Source organism: Crassostrea angulata, chromosome 10 (assembly GCF_025612915.1).
Source record: "Crassostrea angulata isolate pt1a10 chromosome 10, ASM2561291v2, whole genome shotgun sequence".
NCBI lineage: Eukaryota > Metazoa > Mollusca > Bivalvia > Ostreida > Ostreidae > Magallana > Magallana angulata.
Window position 1 is genome coordinate 3597766 of NC_069120.1, and position 23432 is coordinate 3621197.

General features: G+C 37.2%; 1 protein-coding gene across 1 annotated transcript; it reads right to left on the reverse strand.

The window, feature by feature from the left end:
- Nucleotides 1–1822: 1822 nt before the first annotated feature.
- On the reverse strand, nucleotides 1823–17665 carry LOC128165794 (SMC5-SMC6 complex localization factor protein 1-like). The gene is made up of 20 exons (XM_052830628.1): nucleotides 17479–17665; nucleotides 17030–17264; nucleotides 16575–16882; nucleotides 16283–16466; nucleotides 15686–16061; nucleotides 15107–15174; nucleotides 13845–13910; nucleotides 13266–13454; nucleotides 12567–12715; nucleotides 12283–12399; nucleotides 11837–11996; nucleotides 10179–10332; nucleotides 9713–9864; nucleotides 9343–9431; nucleotides 9097–9206; nucleotides 7902–7973; nucleotides 7680–7814; nucleotides 3630–3752; nucleotides 3125–3250; nucleotides 1823–2580 (listed from the first exon to the last, which is right to left on the reverse strand). The coding sequence occupies exons 2-20, from the start codon at nucleotides 17171–17173 to the stop codon at nucleotides 2048–2050; spliced, it is 3255 nt and encodes a 1084-aa protein (XP_052686588.1). The 5' UTR covers nucleotides 17174–17264; nucleotides 17479–17665; the 3' UTR covers nucleotides 1823–2047.
- Between the last annotated feature and the right edge of the window lie 5767 nt (nucleotides 17666–23432).

Below are 23432 nucleotides of genomic sequence, written 5' to 3' on the forward strand. Positions count from 1 at the left end.
TCATACTTATCATTTACTAACTGATCCCGAACCGCTTGACTGATTGGCGGCGCTGAACAGGGGACAGTGTTTCCTCCAGTGCCCGACTGACTTGCAGTGGAAACAAATGTCGTAGGAAGATGGTTCACGGCGTTTCCCGAAGCCACGAAAAAGCTGCTGTTGACTTCCAGCAGCAGCGGAAGGAATACTGCCAGTAGCAGGCTGAGGAGCGCTGTAGCCGGAAGGGCGTGGTTTGTATGGCTGGAACCTCTTCTTCTCTTTAATAGCACGCAAAGCTCTGTTTTCTGCCTGTCGTAGTTTTTTGTCATCGTCCGAATCAGAGGCGATGTCGTTGTGCTCATATTGATGAACTGTGGCCCACCCTGCTGGAGAATTGTCTGCTATACGGATAAGTTTATTTCGTTTAGACAACTTTGTTATGATGCTATCGAATGCTTCACACTCACTCTTAGATTTTACTTTTTTCTTTAACTTTTGCAAATCTGCGATGATTTCTTCATTGAATTCAAACTGTATTTTATTGCCCGGACTCTTTAATGAAGACGCTATATCTTTTTTAAGTTTTTTCTCTAAATCAATTTCTCTACCTTCTTGGCTGTCCAAAAGCTCCTTCTTGAACGAGTTTAGCGAAGGATCCAAGTAACACTTAAATAGGTTGAAAGTGTCCGTTATATCGGCGGCTGGAGTTTAAGAACTCTTGTCGGTGTCCCCGCCCAACAAACCGCTATCAGAGTCCGACATTGCAAAGCGTGTAAACAGCGCTAAGTCTTGAGCTCGAATAACTTAAAATCACAAAGCATACCAGTCATGCCCTAATAACTGGTCTAACCAGTATTACTACGCGTAAACCACCCTTAGTAAACAAACTATAAATAGCAAACCACGTGCTCGATAAAACGTTGTTATATCTTTCAACCTGAATTAAATATATAACGCCTGCGCGTTTAGGCTGGCTATGAACATCAACAACATCTACAACGGTGTTGTAATGAAGTGATTACTCAAGATCGCTGCAATAAAGTGGATGGTCCTTTTGAAGAGGTACCAGTATAGTATTAAAAATATATAAAATCATAGGATGAGGACTTCCCTAGATTGCAAGGAGAAGAACAGATCGTTTATGGGAACCAATAAGATTAATGGTCACATGGAATAGTTACAAATGTATCATACAATGCAACAAGTAGCACATGAGGTAGAATAGTTGCTGCTCTGCTATGGTCTTTGATAATACAGAGATGACAGACTTATAATGTCACACTATGGGCTGTTACAATACAGAGATGACAGACTTATAATGTCACACTATGGGCTGTTACAATACAGAGATGACAGACTTATGATGTCATGTTGTGGTGACAATACAGAGATGACAGACTTATGATGTCACACTATGGGCTGTAACAATACAGAGATGACAGACTTATAATGTCACACTATGGGCTGTATCAATATAGAGATGACAGACTTATAAATTAATGTCACACTATGGGCTGTATCAATATAGAGATGACAGACTAATGATGTCATGTTACGGTGACAATACAGAAATGACAACAATCAATTAATAAAACTACTTGAATGAAGAACATTGATGTTAAATATCAAGTACAAGTTATTTAAGTACTAACTGATCCTCTTAATTTCAGAATTATTGTAACAATATCTCCTCGACACTACTCTTTGATTTCTACACAATATTTCAGGACTGATGCTGATGTAACAATTGTTCAATATCTAAGAGATGTATTACATGTATTATTCAGACTTAGACAATTTCTTTAAATAAACACTCAAAATAAAATTTCAAGGTACTAAAACATATCTTCATGGTCTTTATTGTTGGTTAAAATATGTACATACAGCACAAGGTGTATAACAGATTGTCAGCCTTCATTAAACCCCCCAAAATACAGGACTGAAAACATCAAATAGGAAACTACAACACTCGTTGCCTATAACAGATACAGCTAAATAATCTACTTGATCAACAAACTTTAACGAAAGTCTATATCACCTACTTAAAATCTATTAAAACAAGCCTTCATCATTTAAGAGTATTTCCACACATCATGGACATTTGCTGAAGCAAAACCAAGTCGAATTTGAGCACCTGGAAGTCCTGTGTGCGCGTGATTCTCTGAATGTGGTCCACAAACCTCTGTACATACACCGACAGCTTACACGCCGTCCTATAGTCCTGCTGGTACCGGGACACCCCTGGAACGCTGACCCCTGGAACGCTGACCCTGGGCTCTCCCGACACAAGGTTGTGACCGTTTAAGAAGCTGCCTTGACACTTGTTAGAGGAGTCCTCTCTTACATTCTGTACGACAAGTTTTTCATTGTGTTGATCGACTTGAACATCTCTCACACACGAGTCTGACTGTCCCTCCATTAAAGCTTGTACACGGTTGTAGTCCATCACTTTAAGATAGGCCTGAAGCAGGGTGGTCACAATAGATATGTATTTAGCACACTCCTCAGGGTCTGCAAATCCCCGATCCTCCTGACCAAGCACCTGGTCATACAGGTAATCACTGGGGGCTAAATCTGATGGGCTGTCGCTGCAGGTACTACCTACAAACAAACAAATCTCTACTTCTGTAAAATTGCAATAAGTTTAACATACATTCGAGTTTTATAACTTCAACACATTAAACAAACAATGGGGATGTAAAAATTTTAAAGTTTATGATAAACAAATATTAGGGAAAACAAACAGTAAAACTGACATTTCAATCCTCATTTCAAGTACCCCATTCCTATCTTTTTTCCTTGTGAAGAGTTCTCCTTCCCCAATTTCCTGTATTTGCCCTGAGAACAGTTGCCCTTTTTGTCCCAATTTTTATTTCAAGCTTTGAGCACTGTTTCCTGCATTTTCAATGTTATCCTAAGAACAGTATGCACCCTTTTTTTACCCATTTTTATTTTTTACTCTTAAAACAGTTTCCTATTTCACCTGATTTCTTGTTTAATCTTGAGAACAGTTTTTTCCCTAATTTTCTGTTTTACCCTAAGAACATTTTCCCCTAATTTCTGATTTCTACCTAAAGAACAATTCCCATTTCCCCAGATTTTCTGTTTCACCCTAAGAACATTTTCCCCTAACTTTTTTTTTTACCCTGAGAACAGGACTGTGAGGGGGGCTTCTCTGTGAAGGAAAGCAGCAGTTCCTTCATCTGGCTGGTAACGGCCAGGTCTAACGGTGTCTGGTTTGTGGTTGTCCTACATTCCAACAATGCAGGGCCTGTGGAAGATAAACAGTTACTCACATTTTAATCAAGGCATGATTGATTACTGATACATGATTTTACCTCATTAACTGTCCTTATTGTATAATGTACACACATCTTTTCTTCCCAGAGGTAAATATTAAGAACAATGGGGTGTCTAGAAGTTGTGAAATTTCATGACTGATTGCAGCAGAAATATAGGGGAGAAATGAAACACATAAAACAGTCACTAATAATGTCTAGCTGTAGGGGAGAGGCTGGTCCTAACTGCTGGAACTAGTGTCCTATCCTACTGTACTTATTACAATACAGCATGTTCACCTCAAATCAACTCTGAGAAAGTGTCCTAATAAATGCAAACAAAATTATCCGTGTTCATGTATACATATGTACCTCCATGTTGTAGAAGAAGTTTAGCGATCTCCAGCCGATTATTCATCACAGCATCATGTAGGGGCGTAATCTGGTCCTCTGTGGCCACCAGCAAATTCACCTTCTTAGGTTTCTTATCACCTCCTACAAGGTGTAGGAAGGAAGTAAACAGAATCAATACACAGGTAACAAGCTCTACAGAATGTGAACACTGTATCAATACACTGGAATGTAATCACAAGCTCTACATAAAGGGAGTAAACACTTTATCAATAAACAGGGATGTGATCACAAGTTAACATTGTATCAATTAACAGGGATGTGATCACAAGTTAACTTAGTATCAATTAACAGGGATGTAATCACAAGCTCTACATATAGGGATTTAACACTTTATCAATACACAGAAACAGGAAAGTGATCACAAGCTCCACATATAGGAAGCAAATATTGCATCAATACACAGCCTGACAGGGATGTAATCAAAAGCTCTGCAGAAAAGAAGTGAACACTGTATCATTGCATATGGATGTAATTGTTAGCTCTGCATATAGGGAGTAAACATGAGATGTAATAACAAGCTCTGCATTCAGGACATGAAATTTATATCAACACACAGGGATGTAATCACAAGCTCTGTGGACAGGAAGTAAACATTGTACTTGTACATAGGTTATGCTCTTTACCAATAAGAAGTGGTTATTTTTTAATCCAACTTCTCTAAATGCCATGAATATAATGAAAAGCAAATTGATGATACCAGCTACACACTGTACAATCACAACATGATATCAAAAAAAATTTCAATGATTCTTGTTGAGATATCGTAAATTCCTTATTTCATGCAAGTACTTTATTCTGTGATTTTGCTGTTTTGTATCACATTGTATATAAAATCGTGATCACCAATTATGGTTATAATTTAAAACTGTCTGAAAAATAAAAATGAGACTATAAAATCTACGAGGGTTGCTTCTCGCAATTTTAGGTGGAAATTTGGATTTTTGGGGGTAAAATCCGTGTTCATGAGATATTTACACTTACCTGCCTCCTTAACTATTTGCAATTTCCCTCTAGTTCCCCATACAATGCGTCGATATAATTTTTAGAGTGACTACGGTATTACCTCCAGTTATCCCCCTTAACTATAACTCTTCAGTTTTCTCGACGAACTAAAATTATTAACATTATCATTTCATCGAGAGGGGAGGTGGGCGGGTGAGGAGGTAAGTGTAAATATCTCATGAACACGGATTTTACCCCCAAAAATCCAAGTTCATTTCAATATTTCCACAAAATGGTGCTGTAAAATCCTGCGTTTTCTTGACTGGCAGGTACAGGTTCTATAACATCTTTTCCTAATAATGTGTTTATTTCTGTTAAAATAACTGACTCGTGAATACCATACCTTGGTACACTTGTTTCCCTGATCTTTAGTCTGGGTTGAATTAAGAACTCCAATTTTTACCCTTCCCTTAGGGTTTCTAACACCCATTGATCCTGAGTGATACAAGTCCACTTCCTGTGGAATGCTAACAAGCGTGCCCCTACTTGGGGAAACATATTTACAGACTGACTGTAACTGAGTGGAATCTTTACTTCCTTAGAGGTGGAAACCCTTTTGGACCCCCGAAAGTTTTCCTGGAAAAAGGATATCTTCTGCTTTCTTGTCCAGTACGAAAAGTATCTTTTCCCTGATCAGTCAAAGTAAAACTTGCGTCATTTAATTTGCTGATCTTTGCAGATTTCTGAGTCTCAGCTACATCTGCTTTTCTCTTCCTTCCAAATTCAGTAGAGTTCCTATTATCTCTACCCTTGTAATTCTTATTAAACCCCTTTGACGTATTGTAAACGTTTTGAGTTTCTCTTGCATCTCGTAAATTCTCTGCCGATGTATGGAGAGATTCAAAGTATTGTCCATTAAACAACTGGCTGCCAAAAACAGGAAGTTTCAGCAATTTTTTCTCTGTTGCTATGCTGATAAAATCTACGTTTTTAAGAAAAACTTTCCTTCTACTCAGGACTGAATTCGCCATAACTCTTGCTGTCAAATCAGCCATACTTCTGAAACAGTTGATAAGAGCTTTGGGTCCTTCAATTTTATCATCCTCGCATTCTGCCTCATCTAAAAATGCCTCTATCATAGTACCATATGAAATGGCTCTGAATAAGGCTCTTGCTGAATTGTCAATTCGACGAAAATCATTGTCTAACTCCTTATGAAAAGGCGAGAGAGAAACTTTTGATTTCCCAAAATTACCTTTCTGACCTGCAACTAACCCCTCCTCAATATTGTCATCCAATTTGGGAGGATTACAAAATGCATCAGTCATCTTTCTTAACCATAAATGCTTTGTCATCTCTACCACGTACAGACCTATTTTTCAAATGCCCAGAGGTTGCCTCTTTTTCAACTGTCTTGATCATGTCAATAAGTGTACCTTCAATAGGCATTTTAACAAGAGACTTTTTCTTGTCACTCTTGTCTCCCTTCAATCGTGAAGAAATAAACGATTTCCTTTCATTCTCCAACGGATCCTCAGCTTCAATGTCAATATTGAGAACTTTTGCCATCTTGGATACAAAACAGTTCCACTGCAGAGGATCAGAAGAATCAGGTGCACCAAAAGGCACCTCTACCGGTGCATCTGAAATAGTACACATACCTGCCATAGATGCATTAGAATCAATATCCTCAAAGTCATTGTCTTGTGCATTAACTGACGTCTGCAGCACTGGACTCAAAGGACGACATTTGTTCATCGTAAGCCTTAAACTTGTCAAAATGAGGTCTGTCTATGGTCGCCATTTTGGAAATGGCGCTCTCATTTTTACCGGTCGTCCTTATCGCGTTTGCAGTGACTGTATGTTGATCATTAAAATTTATATCAACGTCTTTACGCTTTAGCAATAATTCAAGATGCTGCCTTACTTGGTCTTGAATAATGTCTGATAAATTTACGACCTCCGAGACTGATCCATCATAGTTGAAATTCCCGACATGGGACTCTTCAATGTTACTCGTCCCGCGGACTGCCGCCTCCACAGACGGACTTGTGTCCTGAACTGCCGTACCGTCTCCACAGACGGATTGAGGCACTTTGTTGTTCATTTTAATCGTCTTCTGTAGACTTTTACCGATCATTTTCGTAATCTTGTCCCGCCGTTCTTTGGACCACGTTCTACACGTGTCGCAAGGAAAGGCCTCGTTACAAAGACGATGTTTGTAACAAAAAACGTGATTGTCTAGTACGTTCATCTTACCAGAACATTTAGAACAATCTTTAAACTCATTATCCATCTTCCAGACGCGATAATTACATCCAAAAACGCCAAAATCAAAATTTATTGTATGAGGAAAACCGCATGTCTAAAATGGCGTCGAGAGAAAAACTGAAAAGTTATAGTTAAGGGGGATAACTGGAGGTAATACCGTAGTCACTCTAAAATTATATCGACGCATTGTATGGGGAACTAGAGGGAAATTGCAAATAGTTAAGGAGGCAGGTAAGTGGAAATATTGAAATGAACTAATTCCTCATGTTTAACTAGGAATCTACAGCAAATGTTTATATTCAGTATGTAGGGTTATTTTCGACCCTTTTTTATTTCTCTCTCCTTTCTACACCTACAAGCTGTTTCGCTCCAATTTTAAATCACCTAGACATAGTTAGATTTACTCTTTCTTATTAACACAGTTATTTAAAGATTGTTTTGAATTCACCCTTCTTTGATTCATCTGCTGACAACGAAAGGCAAAAGGGGTGAAATTAAAACAGGGATGAGAATTTCTCTGTAAACATAATGTATAAATTTACATTTCGAGACACTAGATTCTATTCTCTGCAATATCAGTAACTTGTACGTGTTTGTGTCACCAAAGTGTACCTTGATTAACTATGTTTTCACCATACGCTACAAACCACAGTAATTTTATGATACATGTACTTGTGCCCTCTACAAACCACAGTAATTTTATGATACATGTACTTGTGCCCTCTACAAACCACAGTAATTTTATGAAACATGTACTTGTGCCCTCTACAACAATAATAACACAGTATCTGTTACCTTGACCCAGGAAATGATCCATAGTTTTGGCAGGAATAAAATTCAGCAATTCTCTCACAATTTCTAGATGCCCCAGGTTACATGCTTCGTGTAGAGGACTCCATCCAGCATTGTCACAGGTGTTTACATCCACGCCTAGGAGTGAATTTCACAAGGTTGTTAACAATGATAATTCAAATACTAGAAATCTTGTGCGTTTGTATTCCATTTAACTACATGTACCTGGTACTTTGAGCAGCTGTCTCACTTTCTTTGTGTTGTTCTTTATGCATGCCACTTGTAATGGAGTTTCACCTGCAAAACATCAAGTTGATTATTTAATGGACATGTATTTGGCCATGCATTTATCATACCACAATGTTTAAAACAAGATATCTGTGAGCCAATGCTCACTAGTGATACCCCCGCTCTGATGTGAATATGCAAAATAAGCAAAGTCGACATTTAACAGAAAGCTGGCATCCGATTGGTACAGAAATATATCCCACAATATAGCATGCCTAAACAAACACTGTGTAAAAATTTCAAGCATCTCCGATAAATAGCTGCTGAGAAATCTTTGACGAAAATTTGTTTGAAAATTTTGGCAAAAAATAAACAAAGTCATTATTTAACAGGAAGTTGACGTCCGATTGATACAAAAATATATCCCACAATATGGCATGCCAAAACAAATAGTGTGTTAAAATTTCAAGCATCTGGGATAAATAGCTGCTGAGAAATCTTCGACGAAAATTTGTTTGAAAATGTTGGCTAAAAATAAACAAAGTCATCATTTAACAGGAAGTTGACACCCGATTGGTACAAAAATATATACCACGATTTCAAGCATCTGCAATAAACAGTTGCTGAGAAATCTTTGACGAAAATTTGTTTGAAAATTTTGGCTAAAAAATAAGCAAAGTCGTCATTTAACAGGAAGTTGACGTCTGATTGGTACAAAAAAATATCCCACGATATGGCATGCCTTAACAAACACTGTGTTAAAATTTCAAGCATCTGCAATAAATAGTTGCTGAGAAATCTTTGACGAAAATTTGTTTGAAAATTTTGGTTAAAAAATAAGCAAAGTCGTCATTTAACAGGAAGTTGACGTCCGATTGGTACAAAAATATATCCCACGATATTGCATGCCTTAACAAACACTGTGTTAAAATTTCAAGCATCTGCGATAAATAGTTGCTGAGATAAATGTGACAGAAATTTTTGTTACGGACGGACAGACGGACAGACAGACACACAAGGGTAAAACAGTATACCCCCTCTCCTTCGGAGCGGGGGTATAACTACAAGTATATAAATTATCTATGCCAATACATGTACTTCTAATCTAATTTCTACCACATTTACCACAAAATTCATTATTTCTATTTGAACAAGTTAATGAGACTTTTCTATCATGGTCAGTGACCAACACCTTTGTTATTTCTCTTGTTGACCTCTTTTACGACAGACACATGATTGGGTTGTTCCTTGTGCTTGTCCTGTAAAACTCTCTTGCCCCTGGTCCTGTTGTCTTCATTTGACCTGTTTGAAAAGACACCGTGTTTATCTTTATATTAAATTACATTGAACAAACTCAGAGACATGACACTTTAGGGTCTTATGCAATTCATTCGATATAATATTGTGCGTGTGTGTTGGGGGTGGGGGTAGAACAAACCTCAAAACACTTCTTTTAGGGTGTGAACTCTGATGAAAACTACTCTGCCTGCTCTCAATCTTGGGCAACAAAAAGAAATATTTGGTAACCTGGAAAATGTAATTAAAAGGAACAAATATAACAAATTGTACATTGCCTTAACAAAGTACTAGTACTCATGAAGCCAAAAATACTTTAAATGTCTTAAATTCCCTTGTTTCAAATTTCACTGTAGATACCTTTCAAGGAGATTTTAATTTCATTTTCACCAAATATCTGGGTTTTAAATTAAATTGTATATAATTATGAAATCTTTGTGATCATGACCGTGGCAACAACAAGACCCACTACATTGTCTTCCATTAGCCTACATTACAATTAAAGATCTTACTATTTCCTTTAATGTTACATCCTTTGTTGGCAGATCCTGTAGGAGTAAGTAATCGTCCAGATTCCTAAGAAGCAGACAACAGAACTGCACCGCGATCCAGGGAGGAGTGAGACTTCTTAGAACCATCCTCAACAAATGGTTGCTTACTAAATCTGAAACATCAATAGTTCATTTAAAGAGCTTTTTTATTTTTTGTGTTTAAGAATTTTGCTTCTATTCTCCAACCCAAGAACTATACTGGTACAGGATAACTACTACCGTTAAATAAAATACCAACTTCTCATTGTTCCTTGAATGCTTAATTCAAGTTTGATGAACCCTTCTGTTCAATCAGATAAACGAATATTTATATTCTGGTGATAAGAGCAAGTTTGGTCTTGTCCTTCAAAATTTTAACAGATTCTATAAGGCCTTCATTATGCAACAGTTACTCCTCACAGATTCACAATGTTACTAAAACCCTTACTTGGGACGTGCCGCACGACTTCGTGTAATAAGGCGGAGGCTGTAATGCTGGCATTGATTGGTTCCAAGAGGCCTACCCTGTGACCTGATTCCATGTAATGAGACATCAGAACAGCCATACACACAAGACTCGTACTCAGTCTCACCAACTCTCTCTGTATAACATGAGATCACAGAAGTCATACTGTGGTTTCATCAAAATTCGCTGATTACTAATTTTCGTGGATTTCGTTATTAAATTGATCCACGAAATTAAGTGTTCATTGAAGTGCAATTTTTATTAACATCTTGTATTGATAGGGTCATTGACCACGAATTTACGTATCCTTGAAACTGGGATTTTCACTTCATCCACGAAAATTGATACCCTTGAATATTAATGAAACCACAGTATACACAAGACTTGTTCTCAATCTCACAAAGTCCCTCTCAAGACAGGGAATGAGTAAACAGAATAATCATACACACAAGACATGAAACACAACACTCACACTCAACATCATTATGTGTCTAGGCAAGAGAAGTAACAAGACTCGAAGGTTCCAAGAGGCCTACCCTGTGACCTGATTCCATGTAATGAGACATCAGAACAGCCATACACACAAGACTCGTACTCAGTCTCACCAACTCTCTCTGTTAAACAAATGAGATGACAGAACGGCCATACACACAAGACTCGTACTCAGTCTCACCAACTCTCTCTGTTAAACAAATGAGTTGACAGAACAGCCATACACACAAGACTTGTACTCAGTCTCACCAACTCTCTCTGTTAAACAAATGAGTTGACAGAACAGCCATACACACAAGACTCGTACTCAGTCTCACCAACTCTCTCTGTTAATCAAATGAGATGACAGAACAGCCATGCACACAAGACTCGTACTCAGTCTCACAAACTCTCTCTGTTAATCAAATGAGATGACAGAACAGCCATGCACACAAGACTCGTACTCAGTCTCACCAACTCTCTCTGTTAAACAAATGAGTTGACAGAACAGCCATACACACAAGACTCATAGTCAGTCTCACCCACTCCCTATGTTAAACAAATGAGTTGACAGAACAGCCATACACACAAGACTCGTACTCAGTCACACCAAATCTCTCTGTTAAACAAATGAGTTGACAGAACAGCCATACACACAAGACTCATAGTCAGTCTCACCCACTCCCTATGTTAAACAAATGAGTTGACAGAACAGCCATACACACAAGACTCATAGTCAGTCTCACCAACTCTCTCTGTTAAACAAATGAGATGACAGAACAGCCATGCACACAAGACTCGTACTCAGTCTCACCAACTCTCTCTGTTAAACAAATGAGATGACAGAACAGCCATACACACAAGACTCATAGTCAGTCTCACCCACTCCCTATGTTAAACAAATGAGTTGACAGAACAGCCATACACACAAGACTCATAGTCAGTCTCACCAACTCTCTCTGTTAAACAAATGAGTTGACAAAACAGCCATACACACAAGACTCATAGTCAGTCTTGCCAAGTCTTTCTGTTAATGATCAAATGAATGATGTGCATACCAGTCTCAATGTCAAAAAAAATTGTCAATCCTATAAATGATAGAGCAATCAATTAGATTTTATTCATTTGACTGAATAAGAAATACTGGCGAGAACTCAGAGACAAGTTACCTTTGATGAACTGTCCGTATCTTCAGCGATACTCAGATGGAAGAGTTCCAGAATCTCCTTACAGTGGGAATTAACAGACAGGATAGTGTTGCCTGGCCACACCATCTGAGAGAACAAACACCCCCTTAATTTTCTGACATTCATGTCCCCAGTCTCTATCCTGAAATTTAAGGAAAAGGGAAAACAAATTCAAAACCTGTCATTCCAAAGCTTACTGTTTATCTTTACTAAAAAAGAAAACTAATTCATTATTGAATTTTTTCCCTTAAATAGAGTATCAGGAAATCAAAGTGGATCACAAAATATCAAAGAAGAGCTATCATGGTTTAGAATATACATGTTTAGTTATATATATACTTAAGCCATTAAGTTCAGTTGCTAGCGTGCTTTCCAAATACAGTAATGTATTAACAACGTCTCAAGCCAAGAACATAAGAAATTGAAACCTGTTCAAGAAGTATTGGAGGTTAACTTCTAGGGCTGCTACCACACACCGCAGGAGTAGAATGTGGCTCTCAGGAATGGTGGTGCTGTCTGCCTCATTAAGCCTCTCAACTAAAGACCTTCCATATGCACAAAATGACAATTACTTCATGATACAATACTGCCATTCTTCTCTTCTATATATTATTAAAATTAAAATCAGTCACACCAAAGAGTAAGTATGTTAAATGCCAAGTGGAGTGGTGTACGAATAAAATGTATCATCTAGGGGGTGGTCACATGTTACCCTATAACAGTGCTCTGGCTGCCTTCATCCAAATCCTTGTACATGGACAGGTACAGCTCAGTGACAGACGATCTGATTGGTGGATGCAGATTGAAAATCTTCATTAGGACATTGCAGCAGCGGTACTGGATCATCTCATTCCCCACTGTCTAACAAACAAGTTTTGTATCAGTCTGGTCCATCAAATAAAACCATATCACTACCCATACATGTAATAATAACTCTAATAACATGACTGGCTGATGGTTCAAAGATTTGTTTACAGCTGACTGAACACAATATAATTAACCTTTATCAGAACTTTCTTAACTATACTAGCTACATTGGTATAACAGTTTGATAAAAACCATCCCCCTTCTCCTTATACTCATCAGGGTCTGACAGGTAGTCATCTTTACACTACCTTCACCTCTTACCAATCAGGGAAGGGCTTTCACTGCTTTAGAAAATTTACTGGAACTATTCAAAAGGAAATAAAACAATTAATTTATACAGGTAAAAGCATGCCTGTAACTGATTGGTATATTTAGATTGAATGCAAATATAGAGGTCAAGTGAAGATGTCCTCTTATCGGTACCTATTAGACCTTGACGCCTATCGGTACCTATCAGACCTTGACGAGTGTAAGAAGGGTGTGGTTTTAATCAGACTGTCGGTATACACGGCAAAAACCACAATCTGCTCCTGTCCCTTTATACCTGGACCTGGAATAATCTGTCTCGGATGCCTCTGATGATGCGAGTTGTCGGAAACTGTCTGTCTGAGGTACTTGACATCACCAGATCCAACCCCGACAGGAAAAACCGGGGATCGCCTCCATCCTCCTCAAAAAAGGCCAGGATAATTCCCTCCAAGTGTTTTGGGAATGGGGTTGATATTTCTTCTTCCTGTAAGTAGCAGCAACTATACTGTCATATGCATAGTTTAGACATCAACTGAATAAAGCATCTAGAGTAGTAAGGGAAGTAACTCATATGTTTGCATGACTTATAAACCAGCAAGTTAAGATCAATTTTCATTTTTCATAACTTTTTTTATGCATAAATATGTCTAAAGGACATAAATTCCCTATTGTCTAATGGTACATTTTTACTGCAATATGAAGAGAGACCCCATTGTGGCCCTGCTGCCAACTGAATTAAAAGTATTTTGTGATTTTCTGATTAAAGATAATAGATAAGTAAAACAAAATCTTGAACAATTGATAGGCACAAAATTTTCTTATTTTCCTTTAAGACAGAGACATTGAAAGTGAATTTTCAATATTCCCTACATACTTGATAACTGTCTTCGGGCATCCCTGTGAATTCTGAGGGTTGCCATAAATCTCCTCTAGGTATGATCTGTCAACAATACACACAGCAAATGAAATTCTGCAGAAATGTTACTTCTACAGCGAGAAGAAATTCTGGCAATTTTTATAATAATGAATATAAACATGTACAAATTGTACATAAAAAAAATGTCCATTAACTTGTCATTGGCCAACAATGCATAACTAAACCAGCATTTGACAATCTCTAAAACATTCTTTGGGGGGGGGGGGGGGGGGGGTGTCTTGAATCTTTAAAAAGAACTCTTTATTATCTAGTGTGCTGTAACATTTAAATGTGTCCAAAGTACAACATTTTTATTTTCTTTCAATATCATTGAATAAAACTTTAGTAAAATATCATCTTTGCTAGCCAAGGGTTTTCGGTCCACTTGGCGGATTTCATTACGAAAACTCAGTGACAAGCTCCGTTTTATGATTGGCTGCAGCTGCGAGTAGCTGATCAAATCGCAGTGCTTGTAAATATAAACTTTAAAAGAAAACACATGTGTGATCTTTGGTAAAACATTCAGTGCTTTTAACAGGTTGAGGCACAAGTTCTCAAGTACAGTGTCTCCTCAACAATGGTCTAACCAGATCTCTTTAAAAACCTATATATTTTACTGGGATTGAACATAGTTCTACAAACTTGTCAAGGCTCGCGTGATAGCATGGGAAGTAAACATGGCAAATGTAGAAGTTGCCTATCCCGTTAGTATATACGTTCCTTCTTATGGTTATTGCTTCTAAAGGTTCAATGAGCTTTGTTTTATTTAATTTCTTTGCTCCGCAATATTCACGACAACGATACCTGGTTTTATGGCATAAAAGCTTCATCGGCGACTTTTTCACTCCCGGTACAGGTCCTTACAAAACACTATGGATAAGACATTCTGTGCTTTCCCTAGGTTACAACTTAATTCGTATTTAATAGCATCGTTAATTATGATCCGATATTCGGTAGTCAACATGTGTTTAAGCTGTATTAATGCCGTAGTGTTTATATAACCCGTTGTTTAATTCGATTAAAATGTAAATATGCAAGGGGGGCAACTCAAGTTGCTCGCTAGATAGCGCCACCACATCACCGAGTTTTCGAAATGAAATCCGCCAAGGGTTTATGGGGAGCAAAGTGGACCAAAAACCCTTACTAGCGAAGATGTAAAATATTTATGCCATAAAAAAGAGAAGATTGTGACTTGTATCAATGTACAATAATTCATTTACCTTGCTCCTCTTTATCTGCTGCACTGCCTGATCCAGGTCTGCCATCCTTTTTCTTTTCTTGCCTTTATCTACATGAATTGAAGGCAAAAATCAACAGAATTTCTGTTTTTAATTTGCATTCCTTCTCATTTTGAAAAAACAGCACAGTATTTTCTTGGTAAGAGTTATACTTATAGTGATAATAGCAAATAAACTATATTAATCTATTTCTATACCACCTGACATACACAGTCTCTTTAGTTTTCTGAAATATGAGTACTCAACACCATAAAAATTTTCTCCTAAATTACATATACACCATTTGAAAGATACCTCTCACTCATAATGTACACCAAAGAATCTCAAACTACATGTTAGTCTTTTCTTTATGCAATTGCATACCAATCATAGGACAAGATAAGTTCCAATCATTTCATTCAACCCTTCAACTTTAAAGATTTTGTTTCTATTGTGGTAAAAATTCATAAACACGTAAATTTCTTTTTATCTTATGCCTTGTGAACTCATTCTATTCAAGTTTCTGTGGGTTTGCTCTGTTCAGTTTAAACTCCTCAAGTTTCAGACCTAATTTACCCTTACTTTTCCCAAGTGTGGACCCAGGCTCAGATACAGGACAAGTTGCATCCTCTTTCTTTGCTGGAGACACAGTTAGGCTCTTTGTCTGAGATCTCAAACCAGGAGATCCCCGAGGGGTGAGGCTCATGGTCTGTGAGTTCACAAGGGGAGATCCCCTGGAAGTGTCAGTTAGACTATTGGTCTGGGAGCTCTCAAGGGGAGATCCCCTGGGGGTGATGGTGATGAACTTCCGGGGAGAACTACTGGCAGACCCTACAGAAGTTGACTGGCTGAACTGGATGTCTATGATGCTGTCATCAATGTCCACAGGGCGGTTGACCTTGGGACTACTGGTCATGTCCTGTCTGACAAGGAAATCCAAAGGGTCCGGAGGCGGGTCCTGCCAAGGAAACATTCATCAGGTGATAATATATGATGCAGCATTCATAATAGCATTAAATAATATATCACATCAAATAACATTCATTGAACTAGAGTTTCTGTCTTGGCTGGCTATATACATGTAGCATAACAATATATAAATACATGCAATCCCAACCATTCCTTTTAATGTTTTGTTTTTTTTTTCATTTAAATCAATCACCTAACAACTTATAGTACCTTTAAGATGTAGTCACCGATGAACTCTGGGCGTAGGCACATTATGCCAAACTCAATCAGGTGTTGAGCTTCTGAGACATTACGCTCTCCCACAAATACATAGGTCAATAGGTTAGCGACCCGACTCTTGTTCCCCACTGGCAACGTTAACTTGTAAACTTCTGCACCACCACATGAAAGTAATCTGTAAATAACAACACGCAAATTGCTACTGAAATCAAAAAATAGCTTATACTTAACCTCTCTAATCATATACACAATGTACAAGAAAATAATTCATAATTTAAGTGACCTTGTATATATGGAGCTTTTCCTTGATCCTCGGACAATCACCGCAACCTTCCATCCAGAGAAAGGGAGGGTCAAGAAAGCCTCCACATGAAATCTCCACCTCCTTGCTGTTTCCCCCATTTCTCGTGTTTCACCATCAGAAAAATTCACCCACTCATAGTTTTCCTCTGGCAACCATTTTCCTTCCTTTGCCGAGTCGTTGATGTAGTTTGGATGAAGAACCCACCTTCCCTGAGCACAGGCACACAGGAACTTTTCGCTACGAGACAGTCTGCCGCATATTAGATGAGTGCATGCCGGTTTATAAGTCTGCAATGTTCAAACAGAATTACTAAGACTCTTTCCTAAGCCTCTTTGGATGAAGAATACTCATGAACCTTAAACTGCAATAGAAATTGTTGCAATATCATATATTCCTTTCATATCATGTAAGAAAATCTATAGAGATAAACATACCTCTGACTGCACATACACTGCCCCAAGTCCAACAATCTTTTCTGAAAGCTCCCTTTTCTCTCCCTCTTCAAGTCCAGATAAAAGAAACTGGCGGCTGCAGCCTAAACTTTTCTGTAAACGAGTCTGTAGATTTGATGACGTCATAGTTCATAAAACAAGGCTTCAAACATATCTGCACTTATGTCCTTTGAGGTAACTATATACATTCTTTGATTCATACTGGCTTGCCTTCAGACTGTAATCAAGAATAGAAGATGTGAGTGAGAGAGAGAGAGAGAGAGAGAGAGAGAGAGAGAGAGCATGTGTGTGTATCATACAAAATCCAAAGCAGTCTAATGAATTAGTGAAACAATACCGAGTACATTATTATTTCAACAAGATCAACAGATATTAAAAACTGTCAAACCTTCCGTATTGTTTGGCTACAGTACTTAGAGTGTAATTCTTACCTCATGTAATCGACTCATATATTGTATGAAGATCATACGGCATGCTTATCATATATGTTTGGCATTACACAGCTTGAGCATGGTAATTCAACGCGTAATAAATAAGACATAATTTTGACTGGCTACCGTCATTCTTTCCCGCGCTGACGGAATTCCGAACCCGATTAGAATTTCGTCTTCCAATTTCAATCTAATTAAAATTAGATGTTAGATCCGCTCGCTTACTCGCTACACAAACTTACTTGTGTTAGCTGGTTTCAAAGTTGAAATTGTGTCAATTTTTAAAACGTTGTTTCCACGTTGAAAGGTGGTCGGCGCCTTCAACGTTGAAAATAGCTTGGGTCTCCAACGTGAAATCAACGTTGAGATATGGTTTGAGTTTCAACGTTAAAACCTCAACGTTGATTAATGGTTGATCAACGTTGCAACTTGAATTCAACCATTCTTCAACGTTGAAACAATGTCGCGTACCCACTGGGACTGCACAAAGTCCAACCTCTTGTTTAAAAACATTGCGTAAATAAAATGTACGTACTACATCGTATGCCTTATTTCAACTCTAAAATAATTGTTTCTGGTGGGTTTTTTTTAAAAGAGTGCAATAAAAATCGGGGACCCGAGGAATATTAGTGTTTGGGGGGGGGGGGGTCCTTTTCTGTTTAGTAAAAGTTATTATTTACTACTGATGTGAATTAAATTTATTTGAAATTTTTGGGGTTCCGCGCAGGATGGTATGAATAATCCAAACAAAATGGTAGATATCTATTGCAAATCAGTTCCAATTCGAGATATGGATGTATAGCTGAAAACTTTATATATTGAATTCCATGGAATCAGAACCATATAATATCATGACAATACTTGGTTATCACAGTAATAAGATAATAAATACCATCAAAATGATGAGATTTGAATTTTAATGACCCAGTGTTTATTTTACCTTTATTTCCTTCATTATGAATTTGCATGAATTACAAAAATTACAGAAATTTTAAAGCAAGAACAAAAAATTTCCTTCAGAAAGTATATATTCAATAGGTTTTTATCGTGAAACAAATAAACTGAAATCTGAAATCACGGATGTAATTATCAGGGTTGTCTCTAAGACCCGGGAGGTGGGGAATTCCCCGCATATAATGCCTTAATTACCCGGCTATTATTCATTTCAAACACAATGTAGCAGTAAGAAAGACCCCCAAACCCCCTGCTACTTTTTCATTTTCTCCTTCTACTTCAAGTTTTAGAGACAACCCTGAATTATATACAAGAGGTTTTGATACAAACCAAGAAATTGGGCACACAAGATTGTAAGTTTGCAGGAATCTCCGACACGAATCATTTGGGATTTAAATGCCTATAACCTCAAACTGCTATGTATAGAACAAAAATTGATTACTTAAACTATATTATGTTGAGAGTGGAAGTACATGTCGATTCCTTCTATTAAAAAAACTCACAAGCCTTCTAAAAAGGGCAATGAGGAGTTAACCGACAAATAGTTGTCTACTGGTAATATCAATATATTTTTTTACGCAGGTCATACTTGACAGCAGTATGCTAAACTGTCAAAATATCAACGTATTGTTTGAATTACTGTTATAAAGAACAACTGAACAGTTATTTGCATCCATTTTATACACCTGTAATTAACAAACAGATCAAGGGGCCCGTAAGTCATAAGACATATCTTCTAGGGCGTTCGTTTCTAGCATTATATATTTGATATTTTTACAAATTATAAAATAATAAATAATGATAGATGATTAAACTTTTACATTTTTGTTCATTTAAGACCCTGTCACACCAAGCTGCGTTCCCACGGCGTGTTCACGGCGTTGTAAAATTCATGGAATCGCCGTAGGATCGCAAGGAAAAATTTTTTGAAATATTTGAAAATTTTACAAGTGATGTCACGGCGTCCTGACGGCGACCGAGGCGTTCTTACGGAGCTCCCACGGCGTATAACTGCGTTTCCACGGAGTTTTACTTGGCGATTAACTGCGCTCTCGCTGAGTCTCCGCCGAGCGCTCATGACGTGCTAGGAGTTTTTACCGCGCGTCCACGGCGTGCTCCGCGCGCTGACTGCGCTCACAAGACGTTCTTTACTTCTTGGTAGGTTAATATTAATTTGTACAATTGTATGGGAAACAAACAAAAATTTACAACTAGTAAATAAATGATTAAAAAAATGTTTTGATTTTATGATAAGGTACATTGTAATTGAAACATAGTTACTTCTAAACAATTTGTGAAGGGCTAGGATTAAACTCTAAGTAGTTACGTCTACAAAAAAAAATCCGCTATAGAAACATAGAAAAGATGTGAGAACAAAATGGCATGAATTCCATCTACGTTCATTGATTGGTCTTGGAATATTAGCAAATGCTGCTTTTTACATAGTCATCTACATCCAGTTTGATAATTATTACATCGCTTGCTATTGTACAACAGACGTTTTTCGAGTTTTCGTGGTCTTGATGACAACGCACTAGAAACGCCGTGGGAGCGCGGTATAAACGCAGAAGAAACGTCACGAGAGCGCGATGAACGCAGCAACAGCTATTTGGGGTCGCTGTGTGAGCGCAGCCAAATGGAAAACAACGTGTTCAAACGCTGTAGATGCGCAGTGAGAGCGCGATAGAGACGCAGTGAGATCCAAAAGGACTCCGTGAGGTCTCCGCGCAAGCGCAATTGACTTATCACTGCGTCTACACTGCGTTCCTTGAGCGCGCCGACGGAGCTCTCGTGGCGCTGTTGGAGATCTTACGGCGCTGTCACGGCGACCTCACTACGCTTCTACGGCGTGTTTATCAGAACGCCGAGCCACGGCGCGTACTTTGTGCATGTTCAATGTGCGCGCCGTCGCATGGCGTTCTTAAATGTTAAAGGCGATCCCACCGCGACGGACGAAGTTGCCGTTGCGTTGTTACGGCGCTGTAGGAGACTCTACTGCGTTTACCTTGGTGCTTTACATTATATCTTGTATATTACGGATCACTTTATGGTATTTCAAATCAGTCGGTAAACTGACACAAAAAATGATATTTTTAATATTGATTCGATATACCCCAATCTGAAGAGGGTTGAAAATGCATGAATTAGGTCAACATTTTATAGGTTTTGGGGGAAAAACCTTTTCAGTTCTTGAAGCATATAAAATTGCGAATTTCGTCAATTTTTTTCGATTATTCAAGCTACAGCATAAATGACAAAAAATATTAAACAGCGTTTACACTACACAAATTTCCTCCATTGATATCAGTAAAACACTTATTTAACAAGCATTCTGAGAGTATTGCATAAGCAATACACGTCCCCTACCGGTTTGTAGAAATTTGTGGAAACAATGCACTGTTATGCATAATATCATTTCTGACCGTCTCAACAATCCCACCCGATAACGAACCCGATTGTAATAATACAAAAAACCCTGTCGATTAAATTTACAACACAATGCTTGACACTATTTTACAGAACTTATTTGTTTGTTAGAAACAATAAAAGGAATGGTCCAATTAATGCGCGATATTATTACTGACAACATACTTACCTCGTTTATTTGATACACACCGAGCCCGATAAAGAACCCGGACATTAAAAAATTGGAATACAAAAAAATAATTTTCTCAAAAATATGTCAACCAGACGCGACAAAAGTGTAAACTTGATCTGTAGTTTGATATTTTGAAGCTGTTCAGCAAGTTTCATATCATTCGTCAAACGCCTAAAGAAAAAAACAGTGGAAAACTGAAGTGGGACAGACGGACGGACGGACAGACGGACGGACTGACGGACGCAGAGGAAAGCTATAGTCCCCTCCGGTGAAAACCGGTAGGGGACTAATAAAATATTAATGAAGGATATTCTCTTCAAACTTGTAACAGATAACTTATGACTTTAAGGCAATTTCATCTGTAAATGTTTTTGTACATTGCATACTTGGGAAGATGGAAACACGATGCGATTCAAAATACGTGTACCACCAAATGACTGCATGTATCTTATTGATTATTACTCGTCATCCAAGCTTAACATATATTCCTGTAGAGAGTATCCATCCAAATGTAAATTATCACTATTTTTTTTCAAGTATCAATTAAGGTGACTATATTTTGTAGTAAATGTATAAACAACATTAAGTATACAACAGTGTTAAATTCTGCAAACTCGTCACTCACACTTAGTGAAATTTTTTGCCAAACAAGTTCGGCGGTTTACATCTTGAATTCAACGGTACATGGCTTCTTCAAGGTACTTCACTACACCGAGACTTATACTTTTTAAGACACTACGTCACAAGATGGCGATTTTTATGTTTTGTTAAACTGTTTGTATCAATCGATTCAGATCTATATCGTCATAGCTCAGTGGTTAAAGTATCAGGCTTGAGAACCGCAGATCATGAGTTCGAATCCGCCTGGGGCTTTTGTTCATGTTTACTGCATGAAATTTTTGAAAACATCATTTTTTATCTAAAATTGCACATTTTTTCGCCTAATTGACATATATACTTCTTATCCATCATGCTTTCTTATCAATCATGCTTTCTATCACATTCAAGTAATCTTCTGCTGATTTGAGAAACTATTTCAAGATGTAGTGAGGTACCTTAATTAATTAAAGCAGTTAGTTAATCAAAAGCACTACATGTACAAAAATTTTGCAATAATCTTAATGGAAGGAGTCTTTTATGGTTTTCGACTTGTCAAACGTAAATTTGATTAATTGTTCATTGAATAAAGATGAAAGGAAATGAAAATAGTATCTTTTTCTTTCTTTTTTTACTATCATACAACTTGGCATTGAAAAAGTTATCAATGTTTAGAATCTGACAAGGACTTTATTTTTGGCGTAATATTGGCGTAGGAAAATATCACATGTTTCGCAATTCAGAATTGCTGCAGATTAATGAGTCTGTTTTAGCATTTTAAAACCAATAACATCAATGTTGGATTTTTTTTTACTGATGTGAACTAATGATATGATACTTGGTTTTCAGAATATGTTTTTAAAATATGATTCGCCTATCAAATTACATTTTTATAAGCTTTTTAAAGCGCCTATTCTATACATTGATTTTTGTGAAAAAAATCACGAAAATCAGTTTTTCTCTCTTATTTAATGGTCAATATATAAGCTTTTCTGTGAATTCATATCTTTATCTAAAGTCTTCAAAATACATTTACATAAAAATCAGAAATATTTTATTATTGGAAGCATAAAAAAATAATCAACATTTCTTCAAAATTTAAGAAAATTAGAGCAAATGCGGGCTAAGCAATACCAATTTTAGTATAAATATTTATTCCAATTTAGTATAATAAGCTGATAAAAATTCTGATATTCTATCATTTCATTGAAGAATAGAATCTTCAAATCTTAAACAAATGTCTACAAAACTACAAAGAGCTACACTTATTTTTATCATCCTTTACGTTGAGGAAAAAGGTAGTGACCTTGACCTGACCTTTATGCGAAAACAAAAAGGTCAAATTTGATTAAACTGATAGAATCATTTGGTAATATGATCCGTTTGGCTGTGTCAAAATTTCATGAATTTCTTATTATAAGAAGTATGTTTGATAACGAGAAGACTCCTTCCTTAAAGGAGTAAATGAAAATGTTCATTACCAATTTGATGATTAATTATGGATGTAATTATTATGTAAATGTGCCTTTATGCAACTTATATTGTAACATAAATAAATATGAATTTCATTTGCGAGTAGATATGTTTTGTTTATTTTATTGCCAAATCCCTTCACAGGAGCTTTGATACAGACTAAAAAGCAATTAAGCAAAATCAATATTATCTCTCCTGATCAAATTCCCGTTTCGCACACTTTTTTGATACCTAATTTTTAGATGTGTGCAAAAAGGAAACAAAACCCTTTGTAAACACATGTATACAGTATGTATTTTTAAAATAATGAAGTAGTCAGTACTTATCTATC